At 47.4% G+C, this 11,978-nt stretch overlaps 1 protein-coding gene across 2 annotated transcripts in view; it reads left to right on the forward strand.

The window, feature by feature from the left end:
- The window catches only part of ENDOV (endonuclease V), a 190,491-nt gene extending 182,764 nt beyond the window's left edge, over window positions 1–7,727 (forward strand). For both annotated transcript variants that reach the window (XM_078654079.1, XM_078654080.1), the window contains 2 exons: window positions 5,060–5,138; window positions 5,865–7,727. In XM_078654079.1, the coding sequence (XP_078510205.1) occupies window positions 5,060–5,138; window positions 5,865–5,947 (162 nt within the window). In that variant the 3' untranslated portion in view covers window positions 5,948–7,727. The remainder of the gene's footprint in view (window positions 1–5,059; window positions 5,139–5,864) is intronic.
- The last annotated feature ends 4,251 nt before the right edge of the window (window positions 7,728–11,978 follow it).

The following is an 11,978-nucleotide window of genomic DNA, read 5'->3' on the forward strand; positions in this document are numbered from 1 at the left end:
CAGAGAGATCTAATAGTATTAATACAGCTGCTCCTCCTTTGTCCAAAGTCATCCTTATTTCATCTGCTGCTTTTAATAATGCTGTCTCTGTTCCATGACCCTGTCTGAACCCAAATTGGGTATCCTCCAGCAGGTTATTATTGTCTATAAATTTCGATAGTTGTATGTTCATAGTTTTCTCGAAAATATTTGCTGGGAAAGGAAGAGTCTGGTTTTCCAAGAAATCGTTGTGACGTTGATGAACGGATGGAAGTAGCCATGCCTGTATTTGGGTAGCATCAGCTATGCCTAAATAAGGGCTTGATTTCTATGCCTATATAAGGGTAATGCAAATTGTACCTATGTAAGGGCATGAATTGGGAAAATTCATTCGGAATCAAAAATGCCATACAACACTATTGGACCGTAATAGTGTCAGTGGCAAAACCCTCTCCTTACCCCACCCAGATCTGACTTTGGTTACTGATGCATCACTGCAGGGTTGAGAAGGCTGCCTGGGATGGATGGAGATCAGAGGCCTCTGGTTTCCGGCAGAGACTCGACTTCTCAACAATTTGTTGGAGTCGGGAGCAATTTGCACAGTTTTGATGAGCTTTCCAAAGATTAAGGCCATCCTGGTCAGGTCCAGACACAAGGTGCAGTAGTGATTGGAGGTTGCTCTTTACAGGCCTTTGCCTGCTATTAAGTATTTTAGCAGACTTGGGATTCAGACCTTATTCGGATGCAGAACATTGTTTATCAGAGCAGTGATTACATCATTGAGGCGGTACATCTCCAGTTGTCTCGACCCCTCTGGGATGGATGCTAGTGACTGCTTACCTCTGCAAAATGAATCCTACTACCTGTGTAAAAGGGAAAAGGAGGGGGGAACATTCAGTGTTGTGTAAAATACCCCTCACACACCAACAGGCCCCTTGGTGTCATGCTTCATCATCGGGGTCTTCGCACCCCGCTAAGGGGATGCGGCACGCTTCGACCTGCGACTACGCGGGAGCGTTAACAAATCAGACTATGTGTGGTGTGTGTTGAGTGCAAGTGAAAGGTTAGGATGTGAGTGGGAGGTGTAGTGATAAGTTAAAAAGTACCTGGCTAGTGGGTGATATAAAAAAACTTTATTAAATACCCCTGGCTGGTGCTGTTAAAAATGTGCAAAAGAACGAGGTTTCCGGTCTTAATTAGGGACAGAACCTCTGGTGTGCGTCGACATGTTTCGGTACGGGTGTACCTTCTTCAGGACGGGGCACAACTCCCAACCCTACTCACGTTTTTCTAAAGAAAATTGGTTTTTTTATTTATTTATTAAAAAGTGATTACACTCATTAAAGATGGCTACAATGTGCCTACAGCGGTTATCTGGTACATGTAATTACATGTCCTGAAAAAAGAAAAAACCATTAGGTTTGGTTACCATATAGGGTTGGCTCAGACAGGTGCAGTCACCTGGAGCCCCAAACAGTTCATTCAACCTGTAAAGGAAAAATTGACATACAACACACAACACATACAAACATATAAGGCACACTAAGGGTTTTTTGTTTTTTCACTGAATCCACTCCTCTATCCTTATAGATTGTGGATCCACCTACCTACCTTGATGCCCAGGACTTGCTCATGAGGTAATAGCCAACCAAGACCACAAGTATGTCAAAAAACAAAAAACAAAAAAACAAAAAACCCTTAGTGTGCCTTATATGTTTGTATGTGTTGTGTGTTGTATGTCAATTTTTCCTTTACAGGTTGAATGAACTGTTTGGGGCTCCAGGTGACTGCACCTGTCTGAGCCAACCCTATATGGTAACCAAACCTAATGGTTTTTTCTTTTTTCAGGACATGTAATTACATGTACCAGATAACCGCTGTAGGCACATTGTAGCCATCTTTAATGAGTGTAATCACTTTTTAATAAATAAATAAAAAAAACAATTTTCTTTAGAAAAACGTGAGTAGGGTTGGGAGTTGTGCCCCGTCCTGAAGAAGGTACACCCGTACCGAAACATGTCGACGCACACCAGAGGTTCTGTCCCTAATTAAGACCGGAAACCTCGTTCTTTTGCACATTTTTAACAGCACCAGCCAGGGGTATTTAATAAAGTTTTTTTATATCACCCACTAGCCAGGTACTTTTTAACTTATCACTACACCTCCCACTCACATCCTAACCTTTCACTTGCACTCAACACACACCACACATAGTCTGATTTGTTAACGCTCCCGCGTAGTCGCAGGTCGAAGCGTGCCGCATCCCCTTAGCGGGGTGCGAAGACCCCGATGATGAAGCATGACACCAAGGGGCCTGTTGGTGTGTGAGGGGTATTTTACACAACACTGAATGTTCCCCCCTCCTTTTCCCTTTTACACAGGTAGTAGGATTCTTCTTGTTTAATTATTAGTGCCCGTGGAGTAGGAATCCTACTTTATACTCTACCTCCCTTCTTTGTTAAGTATACCTCTGCAAAATGCCAATGGCCTGGACACCTCTCTGGATGAGGACCTGGCGTGCTGGTCTGGAACTTCCCACTGAAGAAAATACATCCCTGACAGAGGTCTTCCACAAGGCTGCGGAGGTTCTTGACCTGGTGATTGCCTGTGGAAGCGATCAAGCAAACCTGCGTACAGAAATTTTTCAGCCAGTCTTCAATGGTTGAACCATTGCTCCCCTTCAATGGGGCACTGATGGATCCCTTTTAGTGGCATGAGACAAGCCCCAAAGATGAATTGTCAGTTATTCTTGTACCTCTGCCCGGTACCTGGGGACTCAAAATTTCTGATGACTCACTCCTTCCTAGAGAGCTTTGTGGTTCAGGCATCCTATTCCTCCAAGCAGAATCCTGAATCGTTGCCCACTTCACCTCCTGATGGAGTCGAAGAACATTGAGACCACTGGAAAAGAAGCTCTTCGATTCTTGAATGCAAATTGCCTCCTAACCAGTTACAACCTTGCCTTGTGGGAAATGTCACATTTGGTTTTACCAAATTTTCTAGATCATCTTCATGACCATTTTGCAGGGTCTGGGCCTGATGGGCATGATAGAGTGAAAAGAATCATACCCTCTGGTTTGCATACATTTGATTCAGTGGCACGGATCATGGGCTTCTCCGTTGCCACCACACTTGGATGTACTCCATTGGGTTCTCATGTGATGTCCAAGTGAAACTTATGGACATGCCATTCGATGGCGCACGCTTATTTGGTGATAAGGGAGACTCGGCTCTGGAGCACTTCAAACCGGGATCCATCACAGCCTGATCCTTGGGCTAAATTCCTCTGCTTTTTCAAGGGCTATCCCTGCTGGCTGCCCTTTTGGAAGCACTAAACCTTGGTGCAGGCTCATAATATATCGCTCACGGGTAACCATCTGGCAGACTCCCTAAATATGTGGGCTGGCAACTCCAGATTGTCAAATTGCCAACTATGAGTGACATTTTCACCTGGAGGTGGTCCAATCTTCAATCTCTAGGGCATTCCACCAGTGGAAATGTTTAGCATTCACAAAAAGCACTGTCTGCAACTCTCTTAAACCCTTGAGTTCTTAGGAGGTTGTGCCAGAACCATACGCAGATGATCTTAAGGGCACCACACTGGCTTGAGTGGGTGAGGTACTCTTATCTCCTCTGCTGGTCCCTGTGCCCTTCTCTTCCACTAAGGTTGATTTCCTCTAGCAATGGGAGGGGCGGGTGGTGCTGCTTCTGGACATATAGAGTCTCCACCTACACGCCTGGAGATTAAGGGGGGCAGTCTGAGTTCATTTGATCTCCCTGCTGAGGTGGTGGACTGGATTTTGTCAGATTGTCACCACTCCGCCAAATCAGTTTATTCTGGGTGTTGGTCCTATTTTATCTCTTGGTGCAGTGAGGTGAAATTGTATCCCCTTAGGGCACGCTTATCTGATGTATTCTGCTTTCCTTAGCGTGGCAAGGCTTTGCTCTAGGCACTGGTAAAGGCCATTCACTGGCTCTTTTGGTGCCTTTATTTACCAGATGAGCCATTGTTATGTACGTCTCCTATAGTGATGCATTTTTTCTCCTTTCTCACTTTATTTTGTCTCAGTGGGATCCTAACTTGGTGCCCACGATCCTTATAGGTTTTCCCTGTGAGTCTATGCACAGTGCCATTTGTGGCTTCTTACATTTAAGACCACACTTGATCGCCATTCTCTCGGCTCATGGTGTTAGCGAGCTGCAGCCTTTTCTTGTCCTCGTTTGGCCACGTTATTTTTTTGACACACTGATTCATAAGACCAAGGCTTCTTTCTTGCCAACGGTTGCCCCCCTAATTCACGTGGGCCGGTGCATCACTCTGTCAACACTGATGATCAGCTTTTCCTTGGTGAGTCTCATTCCCAGAGAGGTAAAGCTGTTCCGAATCCGACCATTTCCCAATTGATCATATTATGATATGCCATGCTGTTGGAAAGGAGGAACCTCCTGAGGGCATCAAGGGTCATTCTTCCAAGGCGAAGGCAGCTTCTTCTCCATTGCCCAGGGGTGTCCATATCCCAGTCTTACCAGGGAACTCCTTGGCTTCTGTACATGTCTTAAACAGTATTTTGTGACTTGACTCTGAAGGTTATAGGTATTCCCATTTTGCAGGATGTGTTTTGCTTGATTTCTTGATTTGACCTCCTCCTGACACACACCTTGGAGGTACTGCTTGGATATAGAAAATATCTTTCTCGTGGATACTCAACCTGCAGATTTCTAACTTATCCTACCTGTGGTCATGCGGTTTAAAAAAAGCCCCCAAGTTAGTTGTAATATACTTTAACATCTGTCAGCCCTGTTGGCCTCGTCTCTGCCTCAGAGGGTGTGGAAAAAAGGACCAGGAACGGGCGTCAGTGCTTTGGGGTGGCTCCTTATTGGACCCGGTGATGTACTGTCAGGAGTGGTTCTTGGAGCCATGTGAGTCATGGGACCCCTTGCAGGAGAACTATTGCAAGCCAGTCTGGCGCCTGGAGGGGATTCCCGAGGTGTAGAAACTGTAGCTAGATAGAATATTTGATCAGAAAGATTGTTACCAAAGGTAAGTAACTTGTTCGTCTGTTCTTTCCTTTGCTTCTAGGCCGACATTCGCTCTAGAGAGTACATCCGGAAGAATTTTCCAGAGCATGTGAAGACTGAAGGCCACCCTGAGGAGACGGGTATGTGGTGGTGTTTTGGACACTGCGCTTTTTCATCTCCTCTTGCCTCTAGGAATGACTGGCCTTTGGTGGGAATCCCAGCAGCTTCTCAGAGGTACTCACCTGTTGTGAACTCTTGACGGTCTTTGTAGGCTAGTCAGGTCAGCCTCTGCAGGTCAGTTAGTCTCTGATGACGTTTGATGGCCCCGAAGAGTGTGTTCACAGTACAGAACCACTCCCCCGGCAGAGCAGTCCGTGTGAGTTAGAGGAACAAGTGATTGAGGCTACAGATTTAGTGACAGGTGTTGGGGAGAAGCGGTAGAGGGGGGCATAATGACGCTTGATTCCAGCCATGTCAAAGATTAAGTGGAACCGCACCCTCTACCCTTCTACAGAGGGTTTACTGCAGAGGCTTAGAGGGAGGCGGGTCCTTTATTTCCTCTTGCCCCCCTGATAATCTCCAGAGAGGCCACAGATTGCATGGGAAAGGAGTCTGTTGCTCTTCTCACCTTTATCGCACCGTGACTCCCTTTAGAGAAGCCAAGGGTTAGAAGAGCGTGAGGTGGTACCCTACTTGCTCCACAGTGACCTCTGTAGAAAGGCCAAGAGCTGTGTGAGCGAATTCGCCTTGAAGATTCCTACACTCACTAACAGTAACCCTGCAGTGTACAGGGGTACGTTGACTACGTCCACGGATGGAACTGGAAACCTCCTCAATGCATTTCCTTGTTTTTCTTTTATTTTTAGGCACCGGAGAAGCTCCCTCAGCTGTGCCCACCGGAGAGGAAATCTCGAACAGTGATCCAGGATTCGAGGCCCTACACATCTGAATCCCGGTGACGCCCAGTCTGCCATGAGAGACATCCTCGAATCGACTACCTGTAAATTGTGTTGGGGTGGAGGGGCAGGCGTGCCGTGAGAGGCGCGCGCCTCTGGAAAGCTCTGTCGTGTCACTGGCACTCCCCCGTGCATATTTGACTCCCTGCTGGTGACTGTGAGAATCGAGGTGCCCTGGCAGAGCGGTGTGCAGGGGTGGCAGCGCTGGGTTAGAAGCGGGCACTGCAGGTCAGGACTGCGATCCTTTGGGAGAGTTTGGGTCATCAGAGAGTGCTGCAGACAGGACTGAGGTGCTTTGGCAGAGCTGTAGGGTCTCAGCGCGGGCACCGCAGAAGGGGCTGCAAAGACTAATCTGAGCACGCTGGCATATGTGGATTATGGCCCTGTGCTGCAATGGCAGAGGGTGTATCAAGGTCAGTGTGGTGTAGATTGCTTAGCTGCGTGGGTCACCTCACAACGATGGTACAGGAGGATAAGGGGGAGGACTGTGGGCCGAGGTCTGTGGGTCCTAGCACGGGAGGAGCATGGAGTGTCGTGATGTCCTTCGGCCTTAGTACTGCAGCAGTATGGCATGATACCCTCTGGGCCCTAGGACTGGAGCAGCATGCCATGCTATCAGGTGTGATCTCTCTGGGCCCTAGGACTGTACCGGCATGGCTTGTGTACTGTAGCAGCCTGGCATAATATCTAAGAGTCCTCGCACAGGAGCAGCATGGCATGATATCTGCAGACCCTAGTACTGGAGCACCGTACTACTGAAGCGGCATGGCATGGTAAAGGTCGTGGTTGTGAGATACATTGACGAAACTGTATGTGAGTGCCAGTACGGGAACATCTGCAAAACACTGATTGGGTATTGTGTGGGAGAGAGGGTTAGATGGGAAGACAGGGACCCTTTTTTAATAGGGTGGACATTTTACATTATTAGGTTGGGCCAGTCATGGTACAGATCATATATTGGATTCGACATAGTATACATGATAGGGGGGGTTGGGACATACTCGGAATTACTGAGTGAATTGAGACATAGTTTCTGAATATATGGGGGACTTGAGTCATAATCTGCTTATCTTGCGCATTGAGGTGCAATGTGGAACGTGGAGTCAGACTGAGGAGGACGACACTTGATCAGGAAGATTACGGCTACCCTGTTTTATAGAGGGGAATTGAGACATGCAAGGAATGTTAGGGGCGGATTGATGCATACCCCACTTGGTAGGTTGGATCGAGATTTATCCTGGATTATAGAAATTAACTGAGGCATACAATGAGTTTTAGAGGCAGGTTGAGGCATACTCCACGTTACAGAAAGGATTGAGATTTACTGTAGTTTCCAGAGATTAAATGAGGCATATTCTATTTAACAGGGCAAGGGTGAGGTGCTTGAGGCATACTCTAGTTTATTAAGGAACATAAAAACACGTTGCAAATTGTAGGGGTACTTGAAAAATATGCTGGATTTTAGGGATGGCTTGAGTAAACTAGGCATTTCTAGAGTCGGTTAAGGCATACCTCACATTGTAAGTGTTGATAAACTCACTCTGTACATTGTTGAGTAGATTGTCAGACAGATGTAAACATACTCCAGTTCATTAAAGCAGGTTGAGACCAACTCTGAACTCTAAAAGTGCATTGACTCTTTCTCCAGATTGGAGCAGAGCTGGGATTGTACTCGATCTTTATGGACTCTTTCGTCTCAAGTTGTTTTGTACATCTGCAGTTTTATATTGTTATATTATCATCTGTAATAAACACGTCATTTCATAATATTAACACCAATTTAAAAATCTGTTAATTTCATTGTTTTGTTTTACTCTACTGCTTTCTTTCTTGGAGCCAAAACTCTCTTGTAGGGGAGCCCGAGGGTCTCTGGCAGGATGATGCCCTATTAATGCTGCATGCGTTTTATCAGAGGTGATAAACTTGCGTGAGCTAGGGCTGTGGCTGTTCTGCTGCCCTGTTGGTCATGGCGAAGGTTCTTGGTTTTTAAGTCTCACTAAAGGTACTTCAGCTGGGTTAGAGTTCAAAAGCTTTTGTTCATACAACAATATAAAAAGGAACTTTTGCTGAATGAGCTGCAGTTCATTTTTTTTTCACCATCAGCAGTGTCATGCTTTATTTTAGTATGTGGTTTACTTAAAATCAACGTGGAAAGCAGAAGTATTGACTAAAACACTGCAGACCGCAGCTTCTGTCTAGGATGTGTTTGGCCTATTATGGTCTGGTTTGATAGCACAGCTGTCGTCAGACATGTGTGTGAGCCTCATAGAGAGGGGCTTTGACTCCACCCACATCTTGGGAGTCAAGAATACATATTTCGATAGGGAAAAGTTGTGTTCTTCCACAAAAGAAGCGTTTGCTCACCACACAGCTGTGACCATTATGTTTATTTATCCAGCCTCCTAAGTTTGAACTTTTAAGGGCGGGCACATGACATTGCAATGCTGTAAAATGTCTTAGATAACTAGATATTTTATGGTATTTGTCTGTCTCTGGCAGCAGCAGAGATTGGGGAGGGCAGCCAACAGGAACATATACCACTCCTTATGTTGTTGTATTTGTGTGTGGTTTATTGCGATTGGGTCGGAGGGGGAACACAAGATTGAGTCAGTAGATGGATGGATGAATGAATGTCTGACTGCAAGATGAGTGACAGAGTACATGTGTGATGACGTATTGAGTGTCTGGCACTTTCATTCATAAGCCAGACCTATTGCCATTGCCAATGCTCATTAGCTAGTAAGGTAGTTTCAAAGAGCTTTCTAACGTGAAAAGTTTGCAAGCATCAAGCATATGCCGTGTATAGGCATGCAGAGCTAAATGGGCATGGCTTGCAGATAATGACCTCGAGCCTTGTTTCTCCTTTCCACTTGCTTTTCTAAGCATCGTCCCATCGACTCTTGTGGACGGGGGTCTCCATCGCTCGTCCATCCTGCCGAAGTTAATACATTGAGTACCACTCAATTGGGTAAGAGTAACGCCTGTTATACACAGTGCTGAGAAATGGCAGCAGTCTGGCATGAAGTGCTATAAATACGTCAGAGTCAACACTGGAAGGATAAAAAGGCGCTGGGCCTGGGCCTGGGCCTGGAACAACTATGAACTATTCATGGGTTCTGTTCTGTGTTACATACACACGCACGACCTACTTCATTATATATATTTTTGCAAATAAGTACTTTACACAGTGCTACTCTAACACAACACCACCTTAAAGCTCGAGATGGAAACATCTTTCTAATATTAACCTAAAGCAAGATCTGTTGGCTTTGGCTTTGCTTTAATTGGTTTGGGATTCTCTCATTCCCGCATGGACTGTGCGTGCAGCTCTATAAATACATAAATAAATGAGCACGTGCATCATTTACCCACACATGCTGTGCTCCCACTTCCTTGGACAGGCAAACCTCAGACTTGTAAAAAACCATCAAAAGGACATTTGGCTCCGATGGGGGAAGGTGGTCGTGCATTATTAACACTGGGTCAGGGAGGTCACCGCCATTACAGGAAACATTACTGCACCAAGGCTGGAAAGAGGGGGAGGGGTGAGCCTGTTAACTGGCTCAGCAGCAAGAGGAAAGGAGAGATCCCAGGGGAGTGAAACCGTAAGAGAGCCTTTGGAAAACAAACACTATGTTAAATCCCCAAACCTACACATCCACATGGTCAGCGACTAGCTGCCGCCCCCCCCCCCCCCTAACCGGCACCCAACACCCAGAAACGTGGACACGAGACTTCTTTACTTTTTGGAAGGCGGGCGCTAGTCGCCCGGCCGTATTTATTAAGATATGAAATTAAAAAAGGTTTTAATTGCATGATCACCAATTTATACAAAAATCAACAGGACATTAGATACACATTTTTTGTCAACAAGTTTGAGAGCCTGACCTTAACAAAAACTCTAATACATGTTGTTTCCTAACCGAGTCTAATATCCTCATCTTGATTTTTGTACATTTCTGGCCATATGGCAAGGTCACTACCGGTGTCAGGTCCTACAAGCTGCGCCTCCCCTAGAGACGTGCGCATGCGCAGTGTTACCCCGGGAATTGCCCGGTCTACGACCTGAACTCCATTTACCCACTAAAGGAGGGCCCTTACTCTGCGCCATCCGGTGACGTCATGAGTCCACGCGCGCGGGGTGGCTACCAGCCTAAGGAAAGCGTGAACTACTCCTACCCGCGCTCCTTTGCTTTGCAGCATCCATTACCTTGCCCCTGGAGTTCTAGGAGTGGCCCGCAGGCCCCTCCCCCTGGGCGGGAACCTCCATAGGATGATGCCCGCCCCCTCAGACCTCAAATATGTGCTCACCGATAATGACCTTACCGCATGCCCCATACCTAATAAATACGACGACCTATGGGAAAAAATTCTAAAGGACAGCTACACTGGCTAATAAATAACAGCATCACCGTACCACTACAAAGGGAAAAAAGGCCTAAAGACACTTGGCATCAAAGAAAAGTACTTTACATACAGTTTTGCTAAAAAAGGGGAAAAAATTTCCTAAACCAAAGCATCATCAAAATATACCGACAGATCCTTTCCTACTAACATGAAATACATGTGGACAGTACCTTCGCAAACTTACCATTCAACCAGACATAATGAATGCCACAAGACTTTGTTCCAGGGATGGTGGGTGGGAAAACAAAGAAGCCCCGAGCGCGGGGCACACGGTGCTGTGAGGGAGCGTCCAGGGACAAGGGGGTCTCCTGGGCGCTCCCCACCTCTTTATTCTCAAGGGGCGAGGCGGGGGGGGCACGCCCCCTCCCGGCCCGCCCCTCCTGTAGCCCACCCCCCCTGACCCGGACCTTCTTCCTGGTATCCGGGTCAGGGAGGCCGCCGGCCAATCGGTGGTGGGTCGCGCCCACCGGGCCCGACCCCACCACCGAGAGACACCAAAGGGGAAAGGGGGTGGGACGGTCGCCGCGCCGCCATGCGTGCGGGGGGGCCGAGGGCCCCCCCTTTTCACATGGTCAGCGACTAGCTGCCGCCCCCCCCCCTAACCGACACCCAACACCCAGAAACGTGGACACGAGACTTCTTTACTTTTTGGAAGGCGGGCGCTAGTCGCCCGGCCGTATTTATTAAGATATGAAATTAAAAAAGGTTTTAATTGCATGATCACCAATTTATACAAAAATCAACAGGACATTAGATACACATTTTTTGTCAACAAGTTTGAGAGCCTGACCTTAACAAAAACTCTAATACATGTTGTTTCCTAACCGAGTCTAATATCCTCATCTTGATTTTTGTACATTTCTGGCCATATGGCAAGGTCACTACCGGTGTCAGGTCCTACATGCTGCGCCTCCCCTAGAGACGTGCGCATGCGCAGTGTTACCCCGGGAATTGCCCGGTCTACGCCCTGAACTCCATTTACCCACTAAAGGAGGGCCCTTACTCTGCGCCATCCGGTGACGTCATGAGTCCACGCGTGCGGGGTGGCTACCAGCCTAAGGAAAGCGTGAACTACTCCTACCCGCGCTCCTTTGCTTTGCAGCATCCATTACCTTGCCCCTGGAGTTCTAGGAGTGGCCCGCAGGCCCCTCCCCCTGGGCGGGAACCTCCATAGGATGATGCCCGCCCCCTCAGACCTCAAATATGTGCTCACCGATAATGACCTTACCGCCACAGGCCAGCATTGTTAACCGACGATCTGGCCTCCCCCTGCCTAGACCTACCCTACAAAGTTCTCACTTTAGCAACACCTTCCAACCAGGCCCCGACATCATCAGACCACAGGACCCTTCCTTCCTCCGTCAAATGGACTCCCCTCACCAGGTAGAACAAATACACCCATGTTGGATCATCTGCAACCGAGGGGGGGCTTGAAATAATTTGTCCCACTGTGTGTTGATCCTCTTTATCGAGTGATTCAACGCCCTGACCGAGTCCCTGCCACCACGGGATAAGTTGAGACCCTACTACTGTGCCACCCGGGTAAGTCCTGAAGACCCACCCACAGTGGAGATGAACTCATCAATGAGTATTCGCCTCCCCAGTTTGGCCAATTCA

This window comes from Lissotriton helveticus, chromosome 7, assembly GCF_964261635.1.
Source record: "Lissotriton helveticus chromosome 7, aLisHel1.1, whole genome shotgun sequence".
NCBI classification, from domain to species: domain Eukaryota; kingdom Metazoa; phylum Chordata; class Amphibia; order Caudata; family Salamandridae; genus Lissotriton; species Lissotriton helveticus.